This window comes from Balaenoptera physalus, assembly GCF_965194825.1.
Source record: "Balaenoptera physalus genome assembly, chromosome: 18".
Classification (NCBI taxonomy): Eukaryota; Metazoa; Chordata; class Mammalia; order Artiodactyla; family Balaenopteridae; genus Balaenoptera; species Balaenoptera physalus.
Genome location: NC_138899.1, coordinates 38,828,505 through 38,853,220, shown reverse-complemented (window position 1 = coordinate 38,853,220; position 24,716 = coordinate 38,828,505). Strand labels below are relative to the sequence as shown.

The following is a 24,716-nucleotide window of genomic DNA, read 5'->3' as shown; positions in this document are numbered from 1 at the left end:
ACCTATACCTTTTAAATGATGCTCAAAGTAGTCCAGAATACAAATGTTTAAGCACTGTTGGTTTTGAAGTGAAATATTTAAAGTAACAAATATATTTCTGTTATATTAATAACCATTTATATGCTTAAGGCTATCGCACATTTCCAAAATGATTAAAATAAGTAATTGCCAAAAGGCACAAAATTACATGCATGCATTTAATACATATATTTAAGAATAGCTTCTTAAATGTAGCAATTAATAGTTATGATTTATAAATGGATTAATTCTAACACTGTTAATTTTCTATATAAGACAAGAGGTAATTATGTAAAGAAAGTCACAAATGATTATCAAAACAAAATTTTGCCAGCATTTATTGTTTTCAATATTTTAAAAATATTATTTTAAATATTTAATTTATTATTAAATATATATTTATACTTAAAGTGGCAAATAGATAATGACTTTTCTGGGCTATAAGGACATTACACTTATATATCAAGTATTATTTTGTATAACAAAGCAACAAAAAAGTTAGTTGTTATTTTCCCTATTGTATAGGGAACACACTTTGTTCTATTTTGCAAGTATGTATGTTAAGGAGAAAAATAAACAAAATAAAATAATTAAATTAACTGTAACATGCATCTTACCATATAACAAGATTAAGTGAAATTTTATTTGAGAAAGTATAAATTATAATTACTTATATACATTAAAAGAACAACTCCATCATCAGAGTCTTTGGTCATTCATTTGTCCATATTAGGCACCTACTACGAACAGGAATTCTGCCAGATTTCTTTTGAATTTTCAGTATGTTATTAAATCTCATTTGGTATACAAAACTCAATTTTACTCCCGCCATTCCGAAGAAACCCAGTCACCTTACAGATCATCTATGCAAAAGGTTGTAAGTGCAGCATTAGAAACACATCAAATTATGTGTAAAGTTACCACTTGGCAAAAACAAGCACCATAACATAGGTGAGCGATAAATATTTATTAAATAAATGATGTGTGGAATTGTTTTTTTCCCTGATGTAGTTTTTTTAAAGTAGTCAAAAGTTAAAATAATGATTCATTTACACTAACTGGAAAATTCTGAATTTTTTATGTATTCATAAGTAAATGGTTACTTGTACATTTTCAAAAACTAAGTGTTGTGCTCTGCTAAAGGAAATATATTTAAATATCAAAAGCAGCTATAGTAAAAATAATGACAGTCTATGACACTTAGGTTGATGAAAATATTAATTAATGATAATAATTCCAAAGATTCCACCTATTCAAAATTTTAAAACAGAAAATTGATACATTATTCAAATAATATCAAAAGTAAACTTTTGGTATTAGAATATATATTAAATTCTGATTGTATAATAGATAACTGATTATATTTAGTAAATAACAAAAATTAAATTTTTAGAGTGCAGAAGAATTAATGTTTCAATAATTCTCTATATAAATATATGTATATAAATATATTCTTCTATATACACATGCATACAGATTATAAGATATTTATATCTGTACATGTAAATATATGAACATATACCAATATACAGATACATCTCTGAGATTAGGCAGTTTACTTCTAGTCACCAAAAATAAAATTAAAAGTATACACTAAATTAGCTGGTGTTGACTATCAGAATATCTTGTTAGGCATAATATTCATTCCTTTTCTCCCCCCAGTTCTTCTCAGTTAAAAATCACTTGCTTCTTCTAAAATGTGACTAATAATACTTATTTAATCCTCCCACATATATTTAAAAAAATATATGTGGGTATATGAATTTTTCTGGAGAGTGCACCTATACCTTTTAAATGATGCTCAAAGTAGTCCAGAATACAATTCTGCTTATGTCAGAATGCATTTTTGAAGTGAAAGTAAGTGGTGAAAATTATTTGGATTTATTGTGTTAATGTGTTTTAATGTTTTAACAAAATATGCATTATTTATGAATAAAAATATGGGCAAAATCCTTGTAGGGAATTAAAGCTCATGAAAAAAATACAAAAGAGGGGGCTTCCTTGATGGCGCAGTGGTTGAGAATCTGCCTGCCAATGCAGGGGACAGGGGTTCGAGCCCTGGTCTGGGAAGATCCCACATGCCGCGGAGCAGCTGGGCCCGTGAGCCACAATCACTGAGCTTGCGCGTCTGGAGCCTGTGCTCCGCAACAAGAGAGGCCGCGATAGTGAGAGGCCAGCGCACCGCGATGAAGAGTGGCCCCCGCTTGCCACAACTAGAGAAAGCCCTCGCACAGAAACGAAGACCCAACACAGCCATAAATAAATAAATAAATAAATAAAAATTAAAAAAAATATATGAAAGAGGAAAGGAATGGATAGAAATGCTGGATAGCATTAAAACAGTAAACAATTTCAAAGAACTAATCAAAGGGGAAAATACATATTTGGAATCACTTTTTTCTTCTCTTACAGGAAAAGAACCTTGTTATCCCTGGCTGTTTACTATTTAACTAAGATACCAACAAGCCACTTGCCCAGCTTCTGATGATTCTAAGATTTGATTACTTCAGTATTCAAAATACTTTTCATTACATGGATGGAAAGTAAATTTTAAAAGTGTTCTGTTTTGTGTATAGCATGAAAATGTCAATGCAAGCTAAAAATATTTTCATTTAATTACATTTGCTGAATGGACCTGAGTGAACTTACGTTTTTAAGGGAAAAACATCTGCAAAAACAAAACAAAACAAAATCCGGCAAAAAGGGCAGAATGGGCTAAATCTCTCTGGGTTAAACTCAAGATAACTTTAAGACCAACAGCAATTTTGTAACATGCCTTCCACATTTATGATTAGTAAGTTTTCATCTTGGCTAATTCAAATGAATATCATTACAAAATGGTTTTCATATGAAAACTATTTGGACCTTTTAATGACAACAATTTTTTGCTTGTTTTTAATAAATACATAAATAAAATAATCAATCTGCAACTGAGAAGATTATGTGTGATAAAATTTAGTTCAACACCCCACTTTTTATAGTTGTAAATCTAAACATAAAACACAGCAAATGCATATCTATCCCTCCCCCAGCAATGCTGAGTACATGTGTTACTCTGTGCAAATAGCCAAGTGGTTGTATTCCAACAGGCTTCAAGAGTGACATTAAAAACTGTGATGATACAGGGATTGCCCCAGAATCTGATATTTCTTAGCAAAATAAGGGAGTCTATCCCTCAGTGGACTAACCTGAACCAAATGTGGATATTTATATTTACTATATTTGAGAGTCTAGCCTTACATTTTAATGGGATGTCAAAAGTAACGTATGCCAAACTTTTTTCTTAAATATCTTTGTAACTTCAGTAAACAGAGCATAAAAAAGTTTGATTAACAGACCTACATATATTTTCTCCACGTTACCTCCATGTAACTTCTTCTCTGCAGTCTAGAACACTCAGTTAAAGTGCAAATTGCTTGACATTCCAGTTTGGAAAGTGGACATAATGAGTAACTAGGGCTTTGAGGGGGAAGCCCATTTTGTGTCATTTAGCCAGGTTGCACAGGTGTGAGCCATTCATCACTTAGGAGAGCAGCCTCGCGATTAAACAAGGGCTAGCTCTTCACCACACTGTATATTTTAACTCATCATTTTATCAATAAGATTAAATTCAGGGACTCCTTATTAGAAAATCAGAGAACAATTTCAAAAAATGTTCACAAATAAATTCAACACAAAATCTCAAAGTTGTAGAAAACAATTTCTGAAACTTTATTGTGAATTTTAAGGTACATTTAGTAAAGGATGTTTTCCTTAATATAGTTAATTAAAATAAATTGGAAAGAAATGCACATACTACTTTCTTAAAGCAAGGATAAGTACAGACTTTTGAGGCTACAATATACACAATTATATGAGTGCAATAAGCTTCCAAATACATTAGGTATATATCTGTTTAAATAAATAGTAGAATACTTGTTTGACATATGTGAGTCATACTGATTACACCAAAAATGTTTTACAAAATATAGTGAAAAATGGAACGTTATACATTTGATATACAACTTTTTAAATACTTTATATATGCATTACTTAATTCAAATTATAGTGTACAGAAGTCCATTTTAACGAGGACAAGTTTTGTGTTTTTAACACTGTTCAGCAAATATAGATATTAAGATGCATCCCTACACATGTTACTAAATTCCCATTCAACTTAAATCACTAGCAGAGGGAAGAAAGAATTCTACCAGTTATTAACAGTAATCATTTTATTGATAAATTATGAATATAACACACTGCAACATTATTTTGGCTATTTAAAATCTAAACTATATCAGCTAATTCTTGAGCCAAATTTTTTTGTGTGTATATAAAAATTTAATTTGAAATTAAAATAGAAAGATATTGCTACATTGAACTTCTTATCTACTCTTCACTATACTTATTTTAAATAATACCGTTAATTATCAGTTTTCCATTGGGAAAATTTTCCCTATAATCCTTTAATAATAACGCTTGTGTACTGCCCTATTATGAATCTCAAGAGTTCATTTCACCAAGTAGCAATAGAATATACTGTACTGTGAATACTACCTACAGAATAATGGTATTATAGAAACAGGTGATGTCAAGTGTTTACATTTAAAATTATTGATACATTGTAGCACAATAAGAGAGATTATTTTAAGCCACATTTCATCATATTTAGCATACAGTTAACATGAAAATTTGTTTGGATTATGTAAAAATGTGTCTATTTTGCAGAAGTAAAACTGAATATAAATTACCAGGGTTGTTGTTGTTCAATTGAAAACAAATGTTTTATTTTTTGTAGGGTTCTTTTAATAATGGAAAGTACAGAAAAGGAATTAAACATATCCACCTATCTTAGAGTAATGAAGTGGGGAGAGGGATCATGCAATGATCATTCTCTTAAAATTATTTGGACAATAATAATTGAAAAGATGCATTTTGCATTTAAATAATGAAAAATGTGCTTATTTGAGTATGTCTACAAAAGCTTCCTGGTAATATTAGAACACAAGCATAGAATGATTAGGAGCACATTATCACTTTCTTTTTACATTTGGACTAGAAAAGCAACATAAAGAAACCTGTTGGCTGTGAACTGATATTGCATTTTTATGTTTTCAGAATATTAGGAGATCAACATATCTAAAAGCATATCTAAAAACAAGCAAGACAAGTTAAATTCTCCTAAACCTCCCCAGTACCAATTGCCCACCATTTTCATGGAGCAGCACCACATGTCAAGCACCCAGTCAATCTCTATAACTCACCAAGTTGCCTTTTATTGGTCAGAATGAAAAGCATAGACATTTTCTATCAGAAGTCAGTTGATATAGAGGACACACACACATGCAGACTTAATCTACTTTTAGTGTAGGCCATAAACCTGTGAAGCATGAGCTTTGCCTTACTAACTTTGGCACCTTATTTTTCTGTCAGAGAGAAATGCCTTCAGAGCTATTAATGCATTTATGTTAGGAAGAAATGTGCTCACTTATGAGTAGGGGTATTACTTCTGTCTATATTTGCATTAGGGTGTGTGTGTGTTGTTAAGTTTTCAGGGTAGTAAAAGATTAAATATACCTCAAGTAACATGTGATTGCCAAAGAGTAATCTTATTTCTTGCCCTGTAAAATGAACAGGGGTTAATTAAGCAAATTGCTATGTCTTCTCAGCACTCTGTGCTTTAAAACCTTGACAGGAGCAAAGAATGATTTGTTTAACTATAAAGTATGTGGACATTCACACTCAGTGAAGACAGCTCCTGTCTCTTGACCACTCTCTCAGAATCTTAGATACTAAATAATAGAGCTTCAAATATTCTTTCTTAACTTTCTGAAGTTAAGTGAATATAAACAAGGTTTCATAAACTACAAATATCCCTAAACTGGGTAACAAATTTATTGAAAACTTAAATACAATCATCTCATTTTATCTACATCTAGAACTCCATCATTATGGTTAATAGACTTTATAATTCTATTTTACTACCATTCTGTATATCAAAACTCATCTACAATCACTTCAAATACAGTATGATGAACAAGTCTGTGATTTCCTTTTCAAATGATCATCTTAAATTTAGCATATTCCTGATCCTTTTAGTTTTAATATTACTATTGTAAGAGACAATAATTTTTTAAAAAGCTTTAAAAAGTTCTGTGAATTACTAGAATCCATTGCCTAAGTGAATGTGTAAAAGTGATACCGAGTAAGTCATTTCCGTATTGCTCTAGTTCACTTTTGCCAATCCATGCGTGGCATTCAAATACATTTTGTGATTAAAACAATAGAATGCACACAATTAAGGAAAAGAAATCCTCTTTTACTGAAGAGACATCTTAAAAAATCACACTGTCAAAAATCTAAAATTAGTACCCACATCAGAAATCTATGTAAAAGTATACTCAAGAGCTTGCCAATTTAAAGTCCCAAAACTAATTTTATTAAAGTGCAACTACAGAAAAAGTCAATTTGCAATAACAACAGTTACAAAGTTCTCAAATAACTTGAATCAATAAATATATAGTCTTAGTAGTAGAAAATATTGCCATAAATCTACTGCTATGATAGATAAGCTTCATAGCAAGAAAAAAACAACAGCTGGAGGTAGGGGAGACTTCAACATTTTATAGTTAAATGTTTTTATTAAAACTTTAGGTAAGGTATGAAAATATCTTTTCACTTCAGAGATATTTCATACAGAAATATGTATATAATAGTATATGAGACCTGCGTGTATTCATTGCATCTCATTTTCTTATTGTGGTCACAGACTAAATATACCCTTTCTGTGATTATTTTTAAGAGATAAAAGTGGTTGTAATTAAATGGACAAAATCATACACTGAATACAATACTGACTCACTCACTCAGTTGAATCAATTCTTGACATTTGTGAAAAATGAGTTATGTATTTGATGAGAAAAATTATACCAGCTTGAGTAACATAATTATTCTCCACTTCCCTTTTCATCCACTTTCTTGAATGTGCAAAAGCTAGAAATTGGTGTCCATTTGCCTTTTCTACCACGTCACTGCAGAAAAACCATTACAGAATTTTCACTCCACTAGTGTAATGTTGTCTAGTTCTAATTAATCCTCTTATGTCATTCCTCAGCTGTCTGGAATTGATGTATATTAATTCATAATTGTGGGAGTAGAAAACAAAGCACATGCTGGAAAGCTTCTGCTCTACTCAAGGCAGAAATTTCCAATGCTAAGACTATTAAATTTGGCTCTTGTAAGGTCCATTTGGATAGAGTCTGCCTGTCACAGTCATAACCAAAAGGCATAATGTCTCTACAAATTATCAGCAACACCCAGAACGTCAATGCAAAATTAATCTAGTTTCTCACAAAGACTTGTGTGTCTAGTCCCTAGATAAAGGAGAACTCCAGCTATTTTTAAGTCATCTGGAAAGCTAAATCAACACATCATGTTAGGCACTAACATCTGCATGCCAGGGCTTTAGTTTCCAAACCCCAGCTGGGAACTCCATCACAGGACTATAGCCTATCGTGAAATCAAAACAGTTTGGCACTCTTCTACCTGAATCTGATAAAAAAGTGATTACTACAAGTATTTTTGCTTTTATGTTTGGTCTCATGAAATGTGAGTTCCATCAAAAAGTGTCATTTAAAAAAATTACTTCCTATAAATGACTCTTTAAACAAATATACAGACAAAAATTACACCTGTCATCTCTATTGCTTTCTAGCCTTGCATATGTTTTTGAGTTCAAAGTAAACTTGCCTGTATGTCTTTGAGTTCATATTGAAGAATTATGCTTTTCCAATCTCTTACCTTAATAATTTAAACCAAGGAAATCCTGCCACTCTAGTTCATTGACAAATTCACAGGTGAATTTAGCTTTCTTGTATCAATGGTTGATCTAAAACCTTACCAAATTCTTGTCTAATTAACAACATAAAATCTACATTTGGTCAACATGTTCAATACTGGTCTTTAATTAGAATAATTGAAATTTTTCTGCCTACTGAAGCTTATTAGTAAGGGTCATCAAGAAAAAGCTGCCGACCCAAAATAAAGTAAGCACAATCAAAATGTAAGCAATGTGAGCTTCAAAAATATGGACTTTTGGAATTTAAAGTCAATCTGTCTCATATCAAGAGACATTTTTTGAAAGAGCAGATCCTTGTTATTCTCTAGGAATGTGGCAGAATTTATATTCTAAATAAGAATAGCATCCATGAGTAATGCAATGATCCACATGCACTACACACAGTGGACAAAAAGTTAGCATGTTGTTCCAAGAATCAGTTTCCTTTTCCAAATGGAATAGGGAAAGCTGTGCAACCAGAACTCTCAGCTATTTCGTTTTCACCTTCAAATGCACCTCAAATTAAAACTGCAATTTTCTCACTTAGGAGTTTTACCAAAATGCATCCATTATAATAATCCATGATAAACACATTTTATCTGACTATACAGCTGAAATGGTTCTCTCAGGTTCTCAGATTTAAGGGGGATCCTGAAAGTCCAACATGTGGTTGACAAGTGTTCACCATCTCTTGTTAGAGTTTTAGGCAAGGACACATTAAGAAGCCAGTAATGAAATATGGTAGATTTCTAAAACTGTATGAAATTACTGGATACTTTTTGTGGTTGTAGGTGATAAAACTGGAAAAATTTTAGGGCTAAAATTTTATAAACAGTAATAAAAGCTTATTATACACGTTTCTAAATACACATGAAGATATGTCTCCTAGTGTATTACGGATAGGTTGGGAAAAGGCATATGCTGACCTTAGTGGACAAATTTGTGCAGATGTGGACGGAGGGTGGTTGTTGCTTCTGCTCTACTGGAGAGCAGGGGATGGAATAAAAAAATTTTTAAAAAAAGGAAAGCATCACTCTAGTCTAGTGAAGAAGAGAGATCTTTTTATCATCATTATTGCTTGACTGCCCCCTCTTCTAGATGCCTCCTTATAAAGAGTAGTTAAAAAAAAAAAAATCACAAAATTCTTCTTCTATTTTGAAATTAGCAGAATGTTTGAAATTCACTGCCAAAATATACTGTTTGTGAAAAGTATCCAGGATGCTACTGCCTAAAACACACTAATGCTATTACTACTCTTACTATGTAATGCCCATGAATGTTCATTGTACACTGGAAAGAACCACGCATGCCTCAGGTATGACTGTATCATCAAGCCATATGCTTAGTGTCGAAATCTGTACCCTAAAGGAATTTAAAACAGAAATGTTAAATTAGACTTCAGCTTTTCTTTTTTATCTTTATACAAATAATTTATTTGGGGGCAGAAGTGACTCTTGGTGACGTGCCACAATTTTATTTTTTAAACTAGAAGTTCAATCATAGAGGCAGTATTGCTTAGCAACTACAAGCAAAGCCTCTGGTGTAAAACTGCTAGGGTTCAAGTCCTAGACTACTCTCCATTTACAAGAACTGTGACCTTAAGCAAATCGTTTAACTTCTCCTCAGCTGGAAGAGAGGGATGTTAACAATACTACCTGACCCACAATGTTATTGTTCCTATTTAAGAAGTTAATACATGTAAAGGGCTGAGAAGAATGCCAGGAGCACAGTGAGTACTCAAGTAAATGCTGGCTGATTGTCATTATCTGGTGTTGGAAATCTACTTTCAAAGCATTGCAAACGAAGTTACTAGAAATAAAGAGATAACAGTGCCAAAGGGAATATTGCGATCTTCTCTTTACAGATTCCCAAATATCTTCCATTTCTCCCATGAAATTGTTTGCTATTTAGCTGAAATTAGTGTGGGTTTTTTTTGGCCAGTGACTTTTATAAATGTTTAAAAGCATGTTTTACATTTTTTAGTGATAATGACTAATCCTGTCACTCAATAGTTAGTTTCAATCACAATTCATTAAGATTAATGAATTTATTCTTTTTAATGTTAGCTTTTCCCCTATATAAGCTACTCTAACTCTGTTATGGTTTTCTAATGTTGCTTTTGTCTAAATTCCTAATGAATTTATTTCTCTTCCAGGCAAAACATTGGAAGGCACAGTCTACACAAGTTCATTAATCTACAAGCATCCAATTGCAAATCAGATGCCAGTGGGCATCATCTCTTTGTCCTTTTACAATAGAGAACTGATTTGATTAATCATATAGCTGTGATACACTGTATTGTCCCCAGAATGGCTGACTCTGACAAAGCTCCATAAACACACGGGATTTTAAACTTTGGCCTGTCCAGCTTCTCACCTTGTCAGAGATTGCTTACATCTCATTCCACCAATCACTGCCCAAAATAGCTAAAATGCCTCTTATGCAAAAATCACAGGGTATTCATTTGACACTCATCTATTTCTTTTATATTATTTTAAATTCTTTAGAATTTGCTGTCACCTGCACTGTGACATTAAATAGTCTTGCGATTTTTTAAATAATCTACACATGACCTTACATCCAGGGAATAAATATCTAGAAAGCAGATCATGTCCATATACTCATACGGTTAAGGAAGGCATCTTTGTTGCTGTATACCCAGGATGTGAGCATTGGATGAAGCTGCTTAAAATGAAAAACAAAAAAAAATGTCTTGTGGCCAACATGTGGCATCTCTGCAAATATACCTCCTCCATCTATATCAACTTCCCAAACTTGCAAAGTAACTTCTAAACCCATCCACCTACAGCATAAAGCAGCCTTTTTGTAATACTTCTACCAAAAACACGGATAGAATTGAGTTTTCCTAAAGTTTTTGATAAGATGAAAGAGTGTAACGCAGTAAATAGTGATAAATGCAAGCAAATTTTGAGGTCCAGATATCATTGAGATATTACGGAAGCAAGTACTCCTAGGCTTCTCTCCAGGTTTCAGAATCATTCTTGTAGGGCCGTTTCTGCAGTGTTCTGGAGAAAATGTGGTAGGCTGTGCTATGGCAATACATAGTTCTAGTTTATATTCCTCTAAGCAAATACCACTTGTCATTTGACATTCAGGTGGCATATTTGGGGGCTACTTCAGCTAATTTGAAATTCAGTCCTTTTATTCCCAAACTTGATTTTCCTTCAGATGGACAGTTCTGATTATTTACATTTTTCTTCAACTTAACTCTATTTTGTCATTGAATGAACAGGTTACTAATAAAATCGTTGAGTATTATTCGATTTAATTAGCTTTTCTAAAACTTATCCTAAGAACAAATGATACCATCAATCAAAATTACCAGTGTCTGACTTCAAAAAAATTGTATTTACACATTATCCCCAAACTATGTATAATTCTCCAATATTCACAAAAGTTGAAATACTAAATTCATCTTAATGTCTTACTACAGAAAAAATCAAACATAATTAAAGTAATATTACTGATAAAAATATAGTAGCTACATACTATTTTAAATGGACAGTTTTCTAATCAAACTCTAAGCACTAATAATCTTCTTGAGATTTTATAGTTCTTTTGTTTTGTGATTTCTGATTTAGGAGGAAAAAGTTAATTTTCTAGTTCAGAAGGGGAAAATTAATCAGTCAGAGACCTCAAAGAAGATAATGGCAACAGTCTGTTCTCAATACTAATGCAAGAGAGTGATAACATACATCTTGCAAACAATGAGAATACCGCAAATCGTTCATTGTCGGGAGAGACTGAACCATATGATTTACTTTGTTTTTCTTGAGCCAATGTTAACATTGATTTGCACTGTTTGAACATATATCAACTGATGATAGAAAGAAGTAGGCCAGACGCATGTTGGGTGGTAAGAGGAAACCTGCCAAAGAGTGATGTTTCCCTAAGTAATTAACAAAAGCTGTAGTTTAAATTTTAATAATAGAAATTTAAAAATGGCTGAATCCAATGATCTATTTTTCAGATGAGAAAATTGAATTCTCAAGATGCTAAGTGAAATTTTAGCAAAGTATAACTGGTTTAGAATAGGTATTATTGTTGCCAAAAATTAGAAAATAACGTGTATCAAAGTTTTGAATATAGGAAAATCTAAATATTTATTTAAATTAACCACGAGTGGTTTATTTTCTTTGGTAAAGCAATGCATAGTTACTTATAAAAATCATAATAAGCAAGGAATTAAAACTACATAATAACACCAAGTTAAATGTCATTGTCATTGTGAGTAATGGTGAGACTGCCACATTTCTGATTTTATGTAGAAGTTGGTTAACACAGACAGGATAATCCTCATGTGATTTCCACACCATCCTTTATTTAAATGTATCTGTGTTACTAAGCGTAATCTAACCTGTTGTTTGGTTCTAAATTAGCTTTCCAAATTGTCCATATTTTCACATTATTGAAAAGTGAATTACATTTATTTTCATGACTGGTCATATAATACATTTATAATTTCCAAAAAATGTTTATGTTTTAATCAATAAGTTTAATTAACAAGAGCTATTACACACCTTATTCCTGAGGTCTATATATTTTACCAGGTTTCAATTTTGTAGTTCATGTATATTACAGTAATTACTTGGAGACAGTTGCCTAAATATCCACAGAACAGTTGGAAAGATCTTTTTGGAGTTAGGCACCAGCTTGATGGTTATCACTGAAGCCTATCTACAATTAAAATAGTACATTTTCTGGCAGTAAGAATTTATCTTAAAAATACATTTGCACAAAAATGTGCAAATATGTGCAAAAACAAAGATTTTTTTCTCGAATATTTTGTTGAAACTTTGAAACAACTTGCTCATATAAACATTCACCCATATGTAAATTAGTGTTTTAGAAATGATTAAGTTAAAAATAACAATACTGTCTTGCCTGAAACGTAAAGCGCAATTATGACATTTTCTTCTATGATTAAAGAAAACCAAAATTTCAGGATATGAATGTTTCTTAATTTAAGAAAAAAGTTTATATAACAAAGGTCTCTATTTTCAAATTTATGTCATTGCATCCATTCTTTTAAATATTGTGATAAATATTCATAAGAAAATGGACTTGTCCAATTCAGAACCATCTGGAGGTAAAAGCCAATTAAACCAAACATTTATTCTAGCTAGAGTTTAACATCTATGTTCCATGTGTATGTTAGGCTTATGTCTTTTTGAAGGGCTAAGGCTGAACATTCTTTTGCAGAATATCATGACTCAAAATATCCGTTTCAAAATGGATCCCTATGAAACTCCATTTTTAGAGAACACTGTCCTTTTTAACCCGAGTTATTATTCAACATTATCAATGTGTGCCATGTTTTTAAAGTGATTTTTTAATATAGCAAATATGCTAATCTCATATAGTTACAAAAATGAAGTTTTACTTGCAACCATATTTTATTAACACCTTTGCCTGTAGAAGAAGTGTGATTTTAAGGATGAAAAGTGTATTTCCCTCTAAATTAACCAAAGGATAAATTTAAACTTGGCATTCTTATAATTAGAGTAATAGATCTTAGAATTTTATTACCCTACTGAAAGATCAAGTCTCCAGCACTAGTTAAAAAAAAGACTTTAAAAAATATATTTCAGGGAAATGATGACATCAATTTAAAACTGAGAGAGAGAACTCATATATATATATATATTTTAAATAAGGGAATTCCAAGGAAAAAAATGTATTGTGCTTAAGACCACTGGAATCTTTTAAAGCAAAGACAATGTCTTATTCATTAAAAAAAAAAAAAATTCCATTGTCTAACACTGTTCCTAGATCACAGCTGTTACTCAATAGATGTCTGTTGAATAACAGAATTAATGAAAAATAAAAGAGATTAATTTGTGTATATATCAGTGGATCACATCACAGTTCTTTGGCAGCAGAAAAGTTTCATAGTTCTATAAGGCAGAATTAAAAAAGAATACACATTTTAAAGCTATAATATATAATTCTGGAATAAGTTTTAGTATCCATTAAGGAAAATATAATATAGTTCAGTGTTCTAGTGATAAGGTTGGATATTGTCTAGTTGTCAGGCTTATGCCTGAATAAGATAAGTGCTCAGCAGGCAGAAAAAGTCCTTCGCATTGCTAAATGAGAAAATCAAGTGAGCCCTGATCACATAAAGAAAGATGTGAATGATGCAAGAAATATAATTCTCCTCATAGAATAAAGTATTTAGTCATTATCTTAACTGGAATTTACATAAAATTCCTGGGATACACATTCACCTCTCCATTCTAAGAGTTAACAGAATAGATCATTGATAGGGACAACATAAAATGGTGGTCATCTTAATTTAAGTTTAGCTATATATACGTAGTAAACACGTATATACACTTGATGCCATGAGAAAGCTAAATATCTCAAAAAAACTATGAACCCAAATACTTAAAGCCTGATTCTTGCCATTTAAAATGTGTCTAACACCCTCATTTTGCCTGATTATCTCCCGTTTGCCCCTGTGGTGGGATTAACTAGAATTTATTAAACACTTACTATTTGCCATGCTATCATGCTATAATTCTTACAACTCCATGAGGTCTGATACCCAAGGTAACATCCACCCTATGTCCCCACCCTGCTCTGTACCCCAATACTGTACGATGGACATCACATCTTAGCATAAAACAGGCAGTGGTTTAAAGGAAATCATGCCACTTTGCCATGCATTCTCTGTTAGATTAAATTTTTCCAAGAACAAAGAGTGAGTTTTCTTATCATTGCTTGTTTTGTTTTAAAGTCCTTTCTACCTATTGAGCCACTGTCTATAACTAAAACAAAAGACTGATCCAAAAACAATCAAACAGCACTGAGAGGGTCGTAAAGGTCAACAAGAACTTAAAATTTTAATTTTTACGATCTAAGTCACAGCAAGGCCAATTGAAATTTGACTGTATCTACTTTCTATTTAGTTGATAAAGTTAACTAAATGAGTAACAAATCCCCACTACATTCTGCTCCAAATCCAAATCATTAACTTTATCTTGATGATTTCACCAATTCCAACATAAAGCAATGATTTTGTCCTCAGGATATTAAGAAAAATTATTTTTTCAGGTACTATCATTTGTGTAATATTTTTATTTGTTGGGTCTCATTTATGTTATAGTGTCACATACATACTCAAACATTATAAACTTGCATATTAAGACATTGAAATCTTACTTATAGGGACTTCCCTGGTGGCATAGTGGTTAAGAATCCGCCTGCCAATGCAAGTGACATGAGTTTGAGCCCTGGTCTGGGAAGATCCCACATGCTGCAGAGCAACTAAGCCCGTGCGCCACAAGTACTGAGCCTGCGCTCTGGAGCCCGCGAGCCACAACTACTGAAGCCCACGCGCCTAGAGCCCGTGTTCCCCAGCAAACAGCACGGAACCTAGAGCCCGTGCTCCGCAACAAAGAGAAGCCACCGCAATGAGAAGCCTGTGCACCGCAACGAAGAGTAGACCCTGCTCGCTGCAACTAGAGAAAGCCAGTGTGCACCAATGAAGACCCAACGCAGCCAAAAATAAATAAATTAATTAATTTTTAAAAAATCTTACTTATAAATGAATATATATTAATTTAGAATCAGAGAAATAGTAAAAAAAAAACCAAAAAACTATTGATTATTGTGCTTCTGGCATAAATTTGATGAATCCCAGAAATATGATCCATATACTCCAAGGCATTTTAACTAGTATGATTATACCATGGATACCATTACTTCAACAGAGATGCTTTCTAGTCTACGGAATAATTGGAAGCAAAACCCAGCAGGTTTCAAATGGCTCCAGCTGTGTTAAGTACTGACTGTGAAACAGATTCCCTCTCTTGTATGTTGTTTTGTAACAGGAGTGATGTATAAGGTGAAAATCCCCAGATGGGTAGAGTTCCTATGGGTAATTCATGGGGAAGTAAATTAATAACAAAAACTAAAAGAAGCAAGATAATTTTAAAACACAACATGCAAATGAAAATGGTGAAATATACAAAATGAAAGATGAAGCAATTATACAAATATGAAACAATAGGGACTAAGATCAAAAGAAAATATAACATCCTATCTGCTGTTCACTGATGCTGTTACAAAGATCAACTTTTCATAAATCCTAGATAACTCAAAAACAGTGTTTTAAACGTAAAACAGATGAACAGAGATAACTTGCTTTTTAAAAAGATATAAAACTCAGTTATACATACATATAATAGTTTGCATTATATATATGTATAACTGAATCACTTTGCTGTATGCCAGAAACTAACACAACATTGTAAATCAACTATACTTCAATAAAATAAAATTTTAAAAAAGATACAAAACTTAAATTCAAGAAAACCACCAAAAACAAAACTTAGAGAACATGTATTAAATGAAATTGGGCACCTCTGTCAGTGGTAAGTTGGTATCCTTGGAAAAAATAGGCGAAAAATAGGTAGGTTTTTGGAGTGTCTGCCTACCATGGGCCAGAAATCTACATGCACCCATGTATGCACTCAGTTTAATAACAACCTTATGGATTAGGCCTGATTACATCCATTTTACAGACTAGGAAAGCAAGGAGCGGTACATTCAAATGATGTATCCTATGTGACACAGTTTTTAAAATAGCAGTTCTCCAAGTCATTTTTTTTTTTTTTTTTACTTCAAATATCAAACTACTTTTTGTAGTAATCTCAGTTTTTTTCACATGGAAAAGGAATTAAATAGGCCAAATATTCTCAAAGGTCCATTTTGAGTCTTGAGAAACTATTCTGTGAATTCTATTAGACACTAAATTTATCTTTCTAAAATTAATATAGTAGCTAGACACCACTTACTATTCAATTATTATTTTGCTGCTTTTTATAGGATTCATATGTGATTCTATGGTGTCGTCTGGAGGGATCAAAAGTCTATTAAGTGAACTTTAATGATGACTTTTTTTTCTCCTCCAAAACACACTGTCTCTGTTAAGCAGATATCAAAGTGAATCTACTGATCATTGTTTAGAAGTAATCACTCAATTATCTAAGTAATCAAAGGTTTAAATAAAAATTTTGGATGAGGAGTCTTGGAAGAAAAGAAATCTGATCCTGTTTATGTTCACTCTTTCCCTTCTTATTATATCCTAACATGAATAAAGATGTTATGATGGGCAGACACAGTGGTGTGGAAGAAGTGAGGGAGAAAACGGAAACCACAGATATCTCTAATTAAGTGATACGAGAGTGTGCTCATGTACATTAGAATCAGCGGGTTTTTAACACTCTGCTTCTCTCTCTCTCTCTCTCTCTCTCTCATACAAATGCAGAAATCACTAGTGAGTCAAGACACTGATAAAACATATAAAGGTGTTAATTATATTTCACTGTTTACAAAAATCAAAAAGTCAAAATGCAGAGTCTAAGAATGCTTACACTTGCTCATCTATAGGATGAGGTTAGGTTAGTTGGTCTTCACCAGACCTCCAGAAATATGAATGGAGGTGTCTAGGGAGATCAAAATTTCTTAGATTAGAGACTATGGGGACTCCTCAGCCACCAAAAACCCCCCAAAACCCAAAAACCCCTTAAACCTAACTAGAGAGTTTGTCATCAAGTCCCAGCTGTTGCAGAGGAAAATAGGGACAGTAGCTGAAACCAGACAATCAAACCCTCCCCATATATACTTTTTGTTTAGGCCTCGTTGTCATATGCTTACCACAGTTTAATCTTATGGTCTAGAATTAGTTTACTGGGAGGTATTGCAGGAAGAACAATTTTGGGTGCAATGAATTGCCTTGTATTGATAATGTGGGTTTTTAAATAAATGAGTTGCAATCCTTTCCAACAAAAATAATGTCCCTAATAAAGAAAATGTTTCAAACTTATATCTGGCCTAAAAATAGTGTTTTTCAAGTAAAAGTAGGCACATATGAGGAAGAAATACCAGTGCAGAGGTAAGGTTCTAGACTGGAAATAAATGCTTTAGCCATGTGACTTGAAAAAAACACATTTTCTGTCTCTCAATGTCTATATAAGTTGAATAAGAATGGTAATATCTTCTTTCTGTAGTTGTTATAGAGATTATCAATGGAAATATGCATATATAAGGCATGATTCCAATATCAGCTGATCACTCTCATTAGGTCAACATTTACTGAATGACTACGAAGTTCACTCTTTTAGGAGTTGTTGTAAGTTTAGTCTTAGAAATACAAAGGTAAGTAAGACATTGTCTCTACTTTGAGGGACTTTCTTATATTCTCCTTAATTATTAAGCTTTAAGTTATGATATACCAGTATTTTATTAACTTAGTTGTCATTTGAGACTGAAAGATCATGAGGAACCCGGGTTGTGTTTTGAACGATCCTGAATATACACCTGGGGTTGACACTGCATGGCTGGAGAGGCTGCTCAGCCCCGCCAATAACAGATGGTCCTGCAGGAATAGTTTAAACCCTGAGGAGTGTTGCTCCCAGTATCATCCAGAAGTCAATAACCCTTAGCTAAAGCAGAATTTAATTGTCTAAAACAGAGACTTTAGGTGTCAAACTGATTCTGCTTAATTATTACCATGTTTAAAAATCAATCAGTGAATTCAGCATAGTTTGCCATCACTGCTTGGCAGATTTTGGGGTCAAGACCGTGAATGAAGATGAGTTCATGTCAAACTAAAATATCCTAAAGATTTAGGATATCTTAAAGATATCCTAAAAGATCTGTTTTTATTATGGTTTAATGTAATTTTGATACTCATTTCAGTGTGTAGCAAAAAAAGTATTTTCATAAAAATTCTGACATCTTTTTTTATATTGGAAATTTGAACACATTGAAACATTATTAATCTATACAGCTAAATTTATTATGATTTCTTAACTTTGAAAATGTTTTCAGTATAAAAAACCCAATTTTGAAAATTGCAAAGGAAAAACATAAATAGAGATTTTCTGTTTCTAGGAAGAAAGGACACACTGTGGATGTTTTATTTGACCCTTTATGGATGTTCTAGAGCAAAATATTTCTGTTTGACTTTTTATTTTTTTGGAGGGAAGATACACAGAAATAAGTTGGTGTCATTGTCATATTTCCAGAAATTAAGAAAGCGGATGTATATGAGGTAACATAAGTGAACAAAGTCCGCCTAAAGAATGACAAGAAATGAAGCAAAGAAAAGCTGTCAGTACAGGTGTGTTCACAGCTGACAAACAAGGAAGGTTATTGTGATTCTAGGCTTCCAGTGTGAAAATCGGTTCAATGGCATGAATATATGACACAGGCGGGCATCAACTCACAACTCAGAACTCACTCCACTTTGTCTCCATTTGTCACTTGCACCCCCTACAAGAACTTCCCTGAGAATCCTACTTAGCTGTGTATTTGAAAGTCCTCAGCATGAAGCTGCTACCACATGGAGGCACACGTTGGCTGCAACCTCCAAATCCAAAAAAGCACCAGCAATTTTTTTCCTCAAGAAAAGATCTACTAGGGAACTCCTGTCAGCAGAAGACACTGTCTTCCTAAAAAAGATACATCTTCATTATATATATCCTGTGTTTCCATGCTTCTCCTTCTTGAGGTTTACTTAATGAGGGAAAAAACCTCATTTACTGAATTGCAGTTGTCTTGAACAAAAACTGTTTTCGTTTTCAAAATCAATCATCTGTGATGATTCTCAGCAAGTCCACAGTACCTACTGTGGTCTGCACATGGATTATATATATGTTTTCTAGTAGGCAAAAATATAGGATTTGTAAAATCTTTAAAAAATAGGCATGGCTATTTCCACTGATTTTATATCTAACAGGCCCTGTCAAAGACATTAAGCATTGAAGAACTGTGAGGCATTTTACTGAACCCTGTCATGAAAGTAAATATATTGAAACCTATGTATGTCTGGAATGAGTTGCTGTGCTCCAAATACACACTGTTTACAAATGGAGCAAAGGTGAATTCTAAAAATACAGTTTGAGAAATGATTCAATAGCAATTCCTTTGAGGATCAAAGCACTCACTTAGTAGCCAGCTCTCTTCATTATGGTAATGCTACAGTTTTATAGATACCTAGGGTTACAATCTGATTTATGTTTAGAGGAGAGTATATACACACAATTGAGAGATTCTTGTAGGAGAGGTGAAGGCCACACCATGGACAGAGGTACCACAAGTAAGTATGAGAGAGCCTGCAACATCTATCTTGAATAACTAGAATCATCCAAGAGCAAATCTGTCCATTCTAAGGCATGTATTTGAGATTTTATTCTTTCAGACACATCCAATGTTTCTGCATTTGGAAAAAATAGGCAAGACTAATTCCCTAGGGTATAAATCACTCTAATGTGGAAGGGAATGTGTTAGCTAGTTGTATTACAAAGCCTTTACTTCATATTTAATAGGCACCGGCAATACCAGCATTATACAAAGCTCTCTACTTTGCAAATCTTTAAAACTCCACTTAATTTTCAGCACTGATTTCCTGCAATCTAAGAGCTTATGAAGGGTTCACTGTGTTCATACCGATGTATGCAAAATGTGCCAGAACTTCCCTGTCTGTGATGGCATTCATTTGGAGGTGAATCCCAAATTTCTATCACTGGCATGCTTATTTCCGACTAAAATAAATATTCTTAGAATGAAAGCTGAAGATTAGGAGGAAAAAAAGGAGGCAAAGTAACTAGCACTGGAAGAGATATATGCAAATATCAGCTCAATGACAATTCTTCATACCATTTACAATTGAAGCTTAAAGATCCAAATACTCTGCAATCCATTAGTTTCTCAATATCCTGGAAGGGATTAGAGTATTTCTTAACTGCTAACAGACTGAAAAAGGCCAGAGCGTGGATATTAACAAAGCTGCATAATACTAAAATGTAGAGATGGTCAGATAGAAAGATAAACTAAGGAAGAATGCTAAAATACAAGATATTATACAAACATGGTAAAACTGAACCAATTTCCATTCCTTCCTGCAGCCTACATAATTAAACATCTACATAATTTTTTTTTATTAACAAATATTTATTGAGTATATATGGTGCACTGCTGTAAAGTGAATGGTGTTCTTTTTTTAATTAATTTATTTTATTTTTGGCTACACTGGGTCTTTGTTGCTGCACCCGGGCTTTTCTCTAGTTGAGGCAAGCGGGGGCTACTCTCTGCTGCGGTGCACGGGCTTCTCATTGCAGTGGCTTCTCCTGTTGCGGAGCACGGGCTCTAGGCGTGCGGGCTCTAGAGCGCAGGCTCTAGGCGTGCGGGCTCTAGAGCGCAGGCTCAGCAGCTGTGGCACACAGACCTAGTTGCTCCACGGCATGTGGGATCATCCTGGACCAGGGCTCGAACCCGTGTCCCCTGCATTGGCAGGCGGATTCTTAATCACTGCACCACCAGAGAAGCCCCCAACATCTACATAAATTAATGAGTGGTGAGGCTATAGTATACTCCTTTCAAGAACAGATAAGTTAATTTCATATATTTTCTCAAGGAATTCCGGGATAATTAGTGTAAAATGACTAGAAAGAATCAATCAAATGTGCTTCACAGATCTTGCCTGCGCATGTATCTTCACCACTCACAGCTGTACAGGTGGTCCCAAGTCCATCATTTTAAATGTGATGTGTGCATATAGCACTGTAATCAATCAAACCATTAAAGATAGGGGGGAAATACTTTCACATGCCATTTAAATAATGGATAAGTATGTAAAAACAAATCCTTAATGAATGACTTCAAGTTCTGAATGCTTTAACATTATATATTATGGCTCAGAAAATTCCAATTCTGCCACTATTCTTTACTATAGGCAACAAACTGCCTATAGGACAACAGTATGAGTGAGAGAGATTACATATGGATTGTTTTCCCAGTTTATTCCTGCTATCATTCTTTACTGTTAAAGAATGGGTAGAACTTATTTATGAACTTCACATTTTAATGAATCTTGACTAAGGGAAAAAAAGAATATAAATCAAAACCAAAATGTCAATCATGGTAATATATCTTTCTTGTTCTATGTTTCTGATGACTGACAGCCCAATAGGTTTGTATCAAACAAAGGCAAAAAGCATGTGTTCCTTTCCAAATGAAATGTTGGACAGATTTAACAGCTATCTGAAATAACTCATGAAATCTTAAACAGTGAAGTATATTTCCTTTTGTAATTGAGACGTCATATTTCTACATTTGGATTTGCTTTTGCGATCCGATATAAATTTTAGGGGAGCTAACCTTTAAAAAGGTCATAACACATTAGCATTATTACTTATTGAACATGACTCCTATGCCTCTAGATACTTACAACTTTAAAGCGAGCCCCTTGTTGACTTGCATTCTTGAATTCTCACGAATACCTGGTCTGTGATTAGTGTCATATTTCAACAAACCTGATATAAATTTTAGGGCTCTGGTATGTAATAAATTCTGAGAAATATATTAAACATAAAATCAGCTGTCAAGAAAGCAAAAGCTTAAAAATACACATAAAACAATTCTTGCTTAGTTTCCAACTACATGAAATATATGATATTAACTGATTTGTTAATATTACCAACAGACGAATTTATAGTTTCAATAGAGAGTCCCCTTCAAGAAAACACCAGACTAAATTCAGAGAAAACTTACTGCAAGGATTTTAAGTGAAAGTGTAAACAATCCACAGTTTTCTTTCTTTAGCCTGCATGCAAGCTAAGAGCTCAACTCTGACAAAATCAAACTGAGAAAGTACTAAAAATGAGCCATGCAGTTGACATGGTCTCGAATTCTGCAAACACTCAATCTGGTACTGCTGGACCAACACAAGCACTATAGCTTTTCCCATTTGGTGGATTTCTGCATTACCCCACTCCCCAACCCGCAAAATTTAGAAATCAAACAATCTAAATAACATATTAAAAATAATTGTGAAAACAGAGCTTATAAGAAGATAATTTAAAGGTTTCATTTTCCTACCTCAGTACTGTCATGTAAAATAATGTAATGTGAAAAATAATTCATGAAGATGCCATTTCTAATATTTTGGGTGTAATTTACATACATCTCCTATATGTCAATAAGAAAATGAAACTTTAAGAGTCAAAATAATTCAGAACTGGTTATGAGGAAATCTGATTTTAGATCTGAGCTTTTGTATTAAGTCCAAATTCTGTTTTACTATTTCATGTATTATATTTTAATTTGTGCTATTATGAGAAGATAAATTTTAGCTTGAAATATTTAACTAATAAGACTATGCATACACCATAAGAATATAACACATTAGTACAAGTACAATATTTACAAGGTAATTTTAATGATGCCAAAGCCTGTTCTGTGACAACATGAGGATGACTCATCTGAAGCTAAGGGAACATCAGTTTATGGTGTTGCTTATATATAGAATTCATTGCAACAAAATTTTAAAAATAAGATAATAGAATATTTTAACTACTGAAATTATTTTCTCTATGTTAACAAATGTTCAGTAATCAGTAGACATGTCCATGCCCAATACAGTGGTAACTTTTTACTTTTATTCTCCTTAAGGTTATTAGCAACAAAGGCTAAAGTGTAACTTGAATTTTATACCTTAGGTGTATCAGACTGAAAAAAATATATAAAATATTTGTCTCACAAAACCAAGAGGAAAGGTAGCCAGGCTGAATGGATGGCCCATGGTCATTTCAAATTCCTGAATGAATATCCAAGGGGTCTGGGTATCTACTAATTTCATGACATAGATCACTTAGCAAAGGAGTAGAAACAAAAATCACAACTGATAACATTTTAAATATAATTTGCATCTTGAGGAGAAATTTTTTCCATATGCCACCTATGTTCATCCCTCACAGTATACTGCAAAATTTAACAGTTTAAAATATCTTAAAGTTTTTGCTAGCTTCACATTAGTTAACATTTGCTCCCTTCACTTTCAATTTCATTTTTCTTTCTTACTGTTCTAAATAGAAATTCTATGACTATCTTGTGCATTTTACATGACATAACAGCATTTCAGTAACAGCTGCAGTGGGATTCTCAAAAATGAAAAGTAATCATAAAAGTAATATAGTATCTCTGAATGATTGGGAATAAACTAATTCCCTTTATGCTATAAAAGTATATGTATACACTTGAGTATGCCATGCAAACACGTTTTCAATATATAATTTCTTCAATATATACACAAATGTATATATGAGCAAATACTCTAGATTGTGAAAAGTTAAAGTAAGGATGTTTAAGCTCTAAAATAAGCATTTCATTTAGAAAATTAGACGTAACTGTTTACCCTGAACCAAACTCAGAGTACAACTATTACAGATTGCTTTATTACCGTAAGAAGTTGTCAAATGTAAATAGGTCACTTTTTAAATTCTTTAACATTTTCATTTATACCCCTGCCAAAAGCACAATGGGGCCAAGAAAATTAATTCCCCAAATGCTGTCAACCAGGTTGGGAAACAGCAATAAACAGCTAACTGTAAAGCTTCCAGCTACAATAAAACTGCTGTCAATAAGAGCTGAGAGTTGGAGTATGCAAAAACAGGTCCTCTGGAAATGATAATCTGAAAGGGAAAGGGGCTGACATTTCTGGTCCCAATATGCTGAGGCAGTGGGTCTCAAAGTGTGGTCCCTGGACTAACAGCATCTGTATCACCTAGGATCTTGTCAGCAATGCAAATTTTCAGGCTTGACCCTAGTGATACTGGACCATAACCTCTGGGATTGGGGACCAACAACCCATGTTTTAAGAAACATTCCAAATGATTCTGAGACACCTTACAATTTGAGAACTTAATGTTATCTTTTAAAAACCATATTCATTAAGAAGATATTTTCCTTTTAGAAAAAATATACCAATGAGCTTTATCATTTAAAGCCCTACTGGAAATGATAATGTCATCTTCTCAACCTTATAACAGTGAACTTTGTTTATTTATGA

At 33.0% G+C, this 24,716-nt stretch overlaps 1 protein-coding gene across 9 annotated transcripts in view; it reads right to left on the bottom strand.

Moving 5' to 3' along the window:
• The window catches only part of PCDH9 (protocadherin 9), a 973,394-nt gene that overhangs the window by 940,345 nt on the left and 8,333 nt on the right, over positions 1-24,716 (bottom strand). Inside the window, exon 3 of one of the 9 annotated variants that reach the window (XM_082434789.1) lies at positions 2,306-9,196. The exons of the other annotated variants lie outside the window; for them this stretch is intronic. Coding sequence (XP_082290915.1) covers positions 9,164-9,196 — 33 coding nt within the window. The 3' untranslated portion in view covers positions 2,306-9,163. Of the gene's footprint in view, positions 1-2,305; positions 9,197-24,716 lie in introns of those variants that run through there. 9 annotated transcript variants of the gene reach the window in all.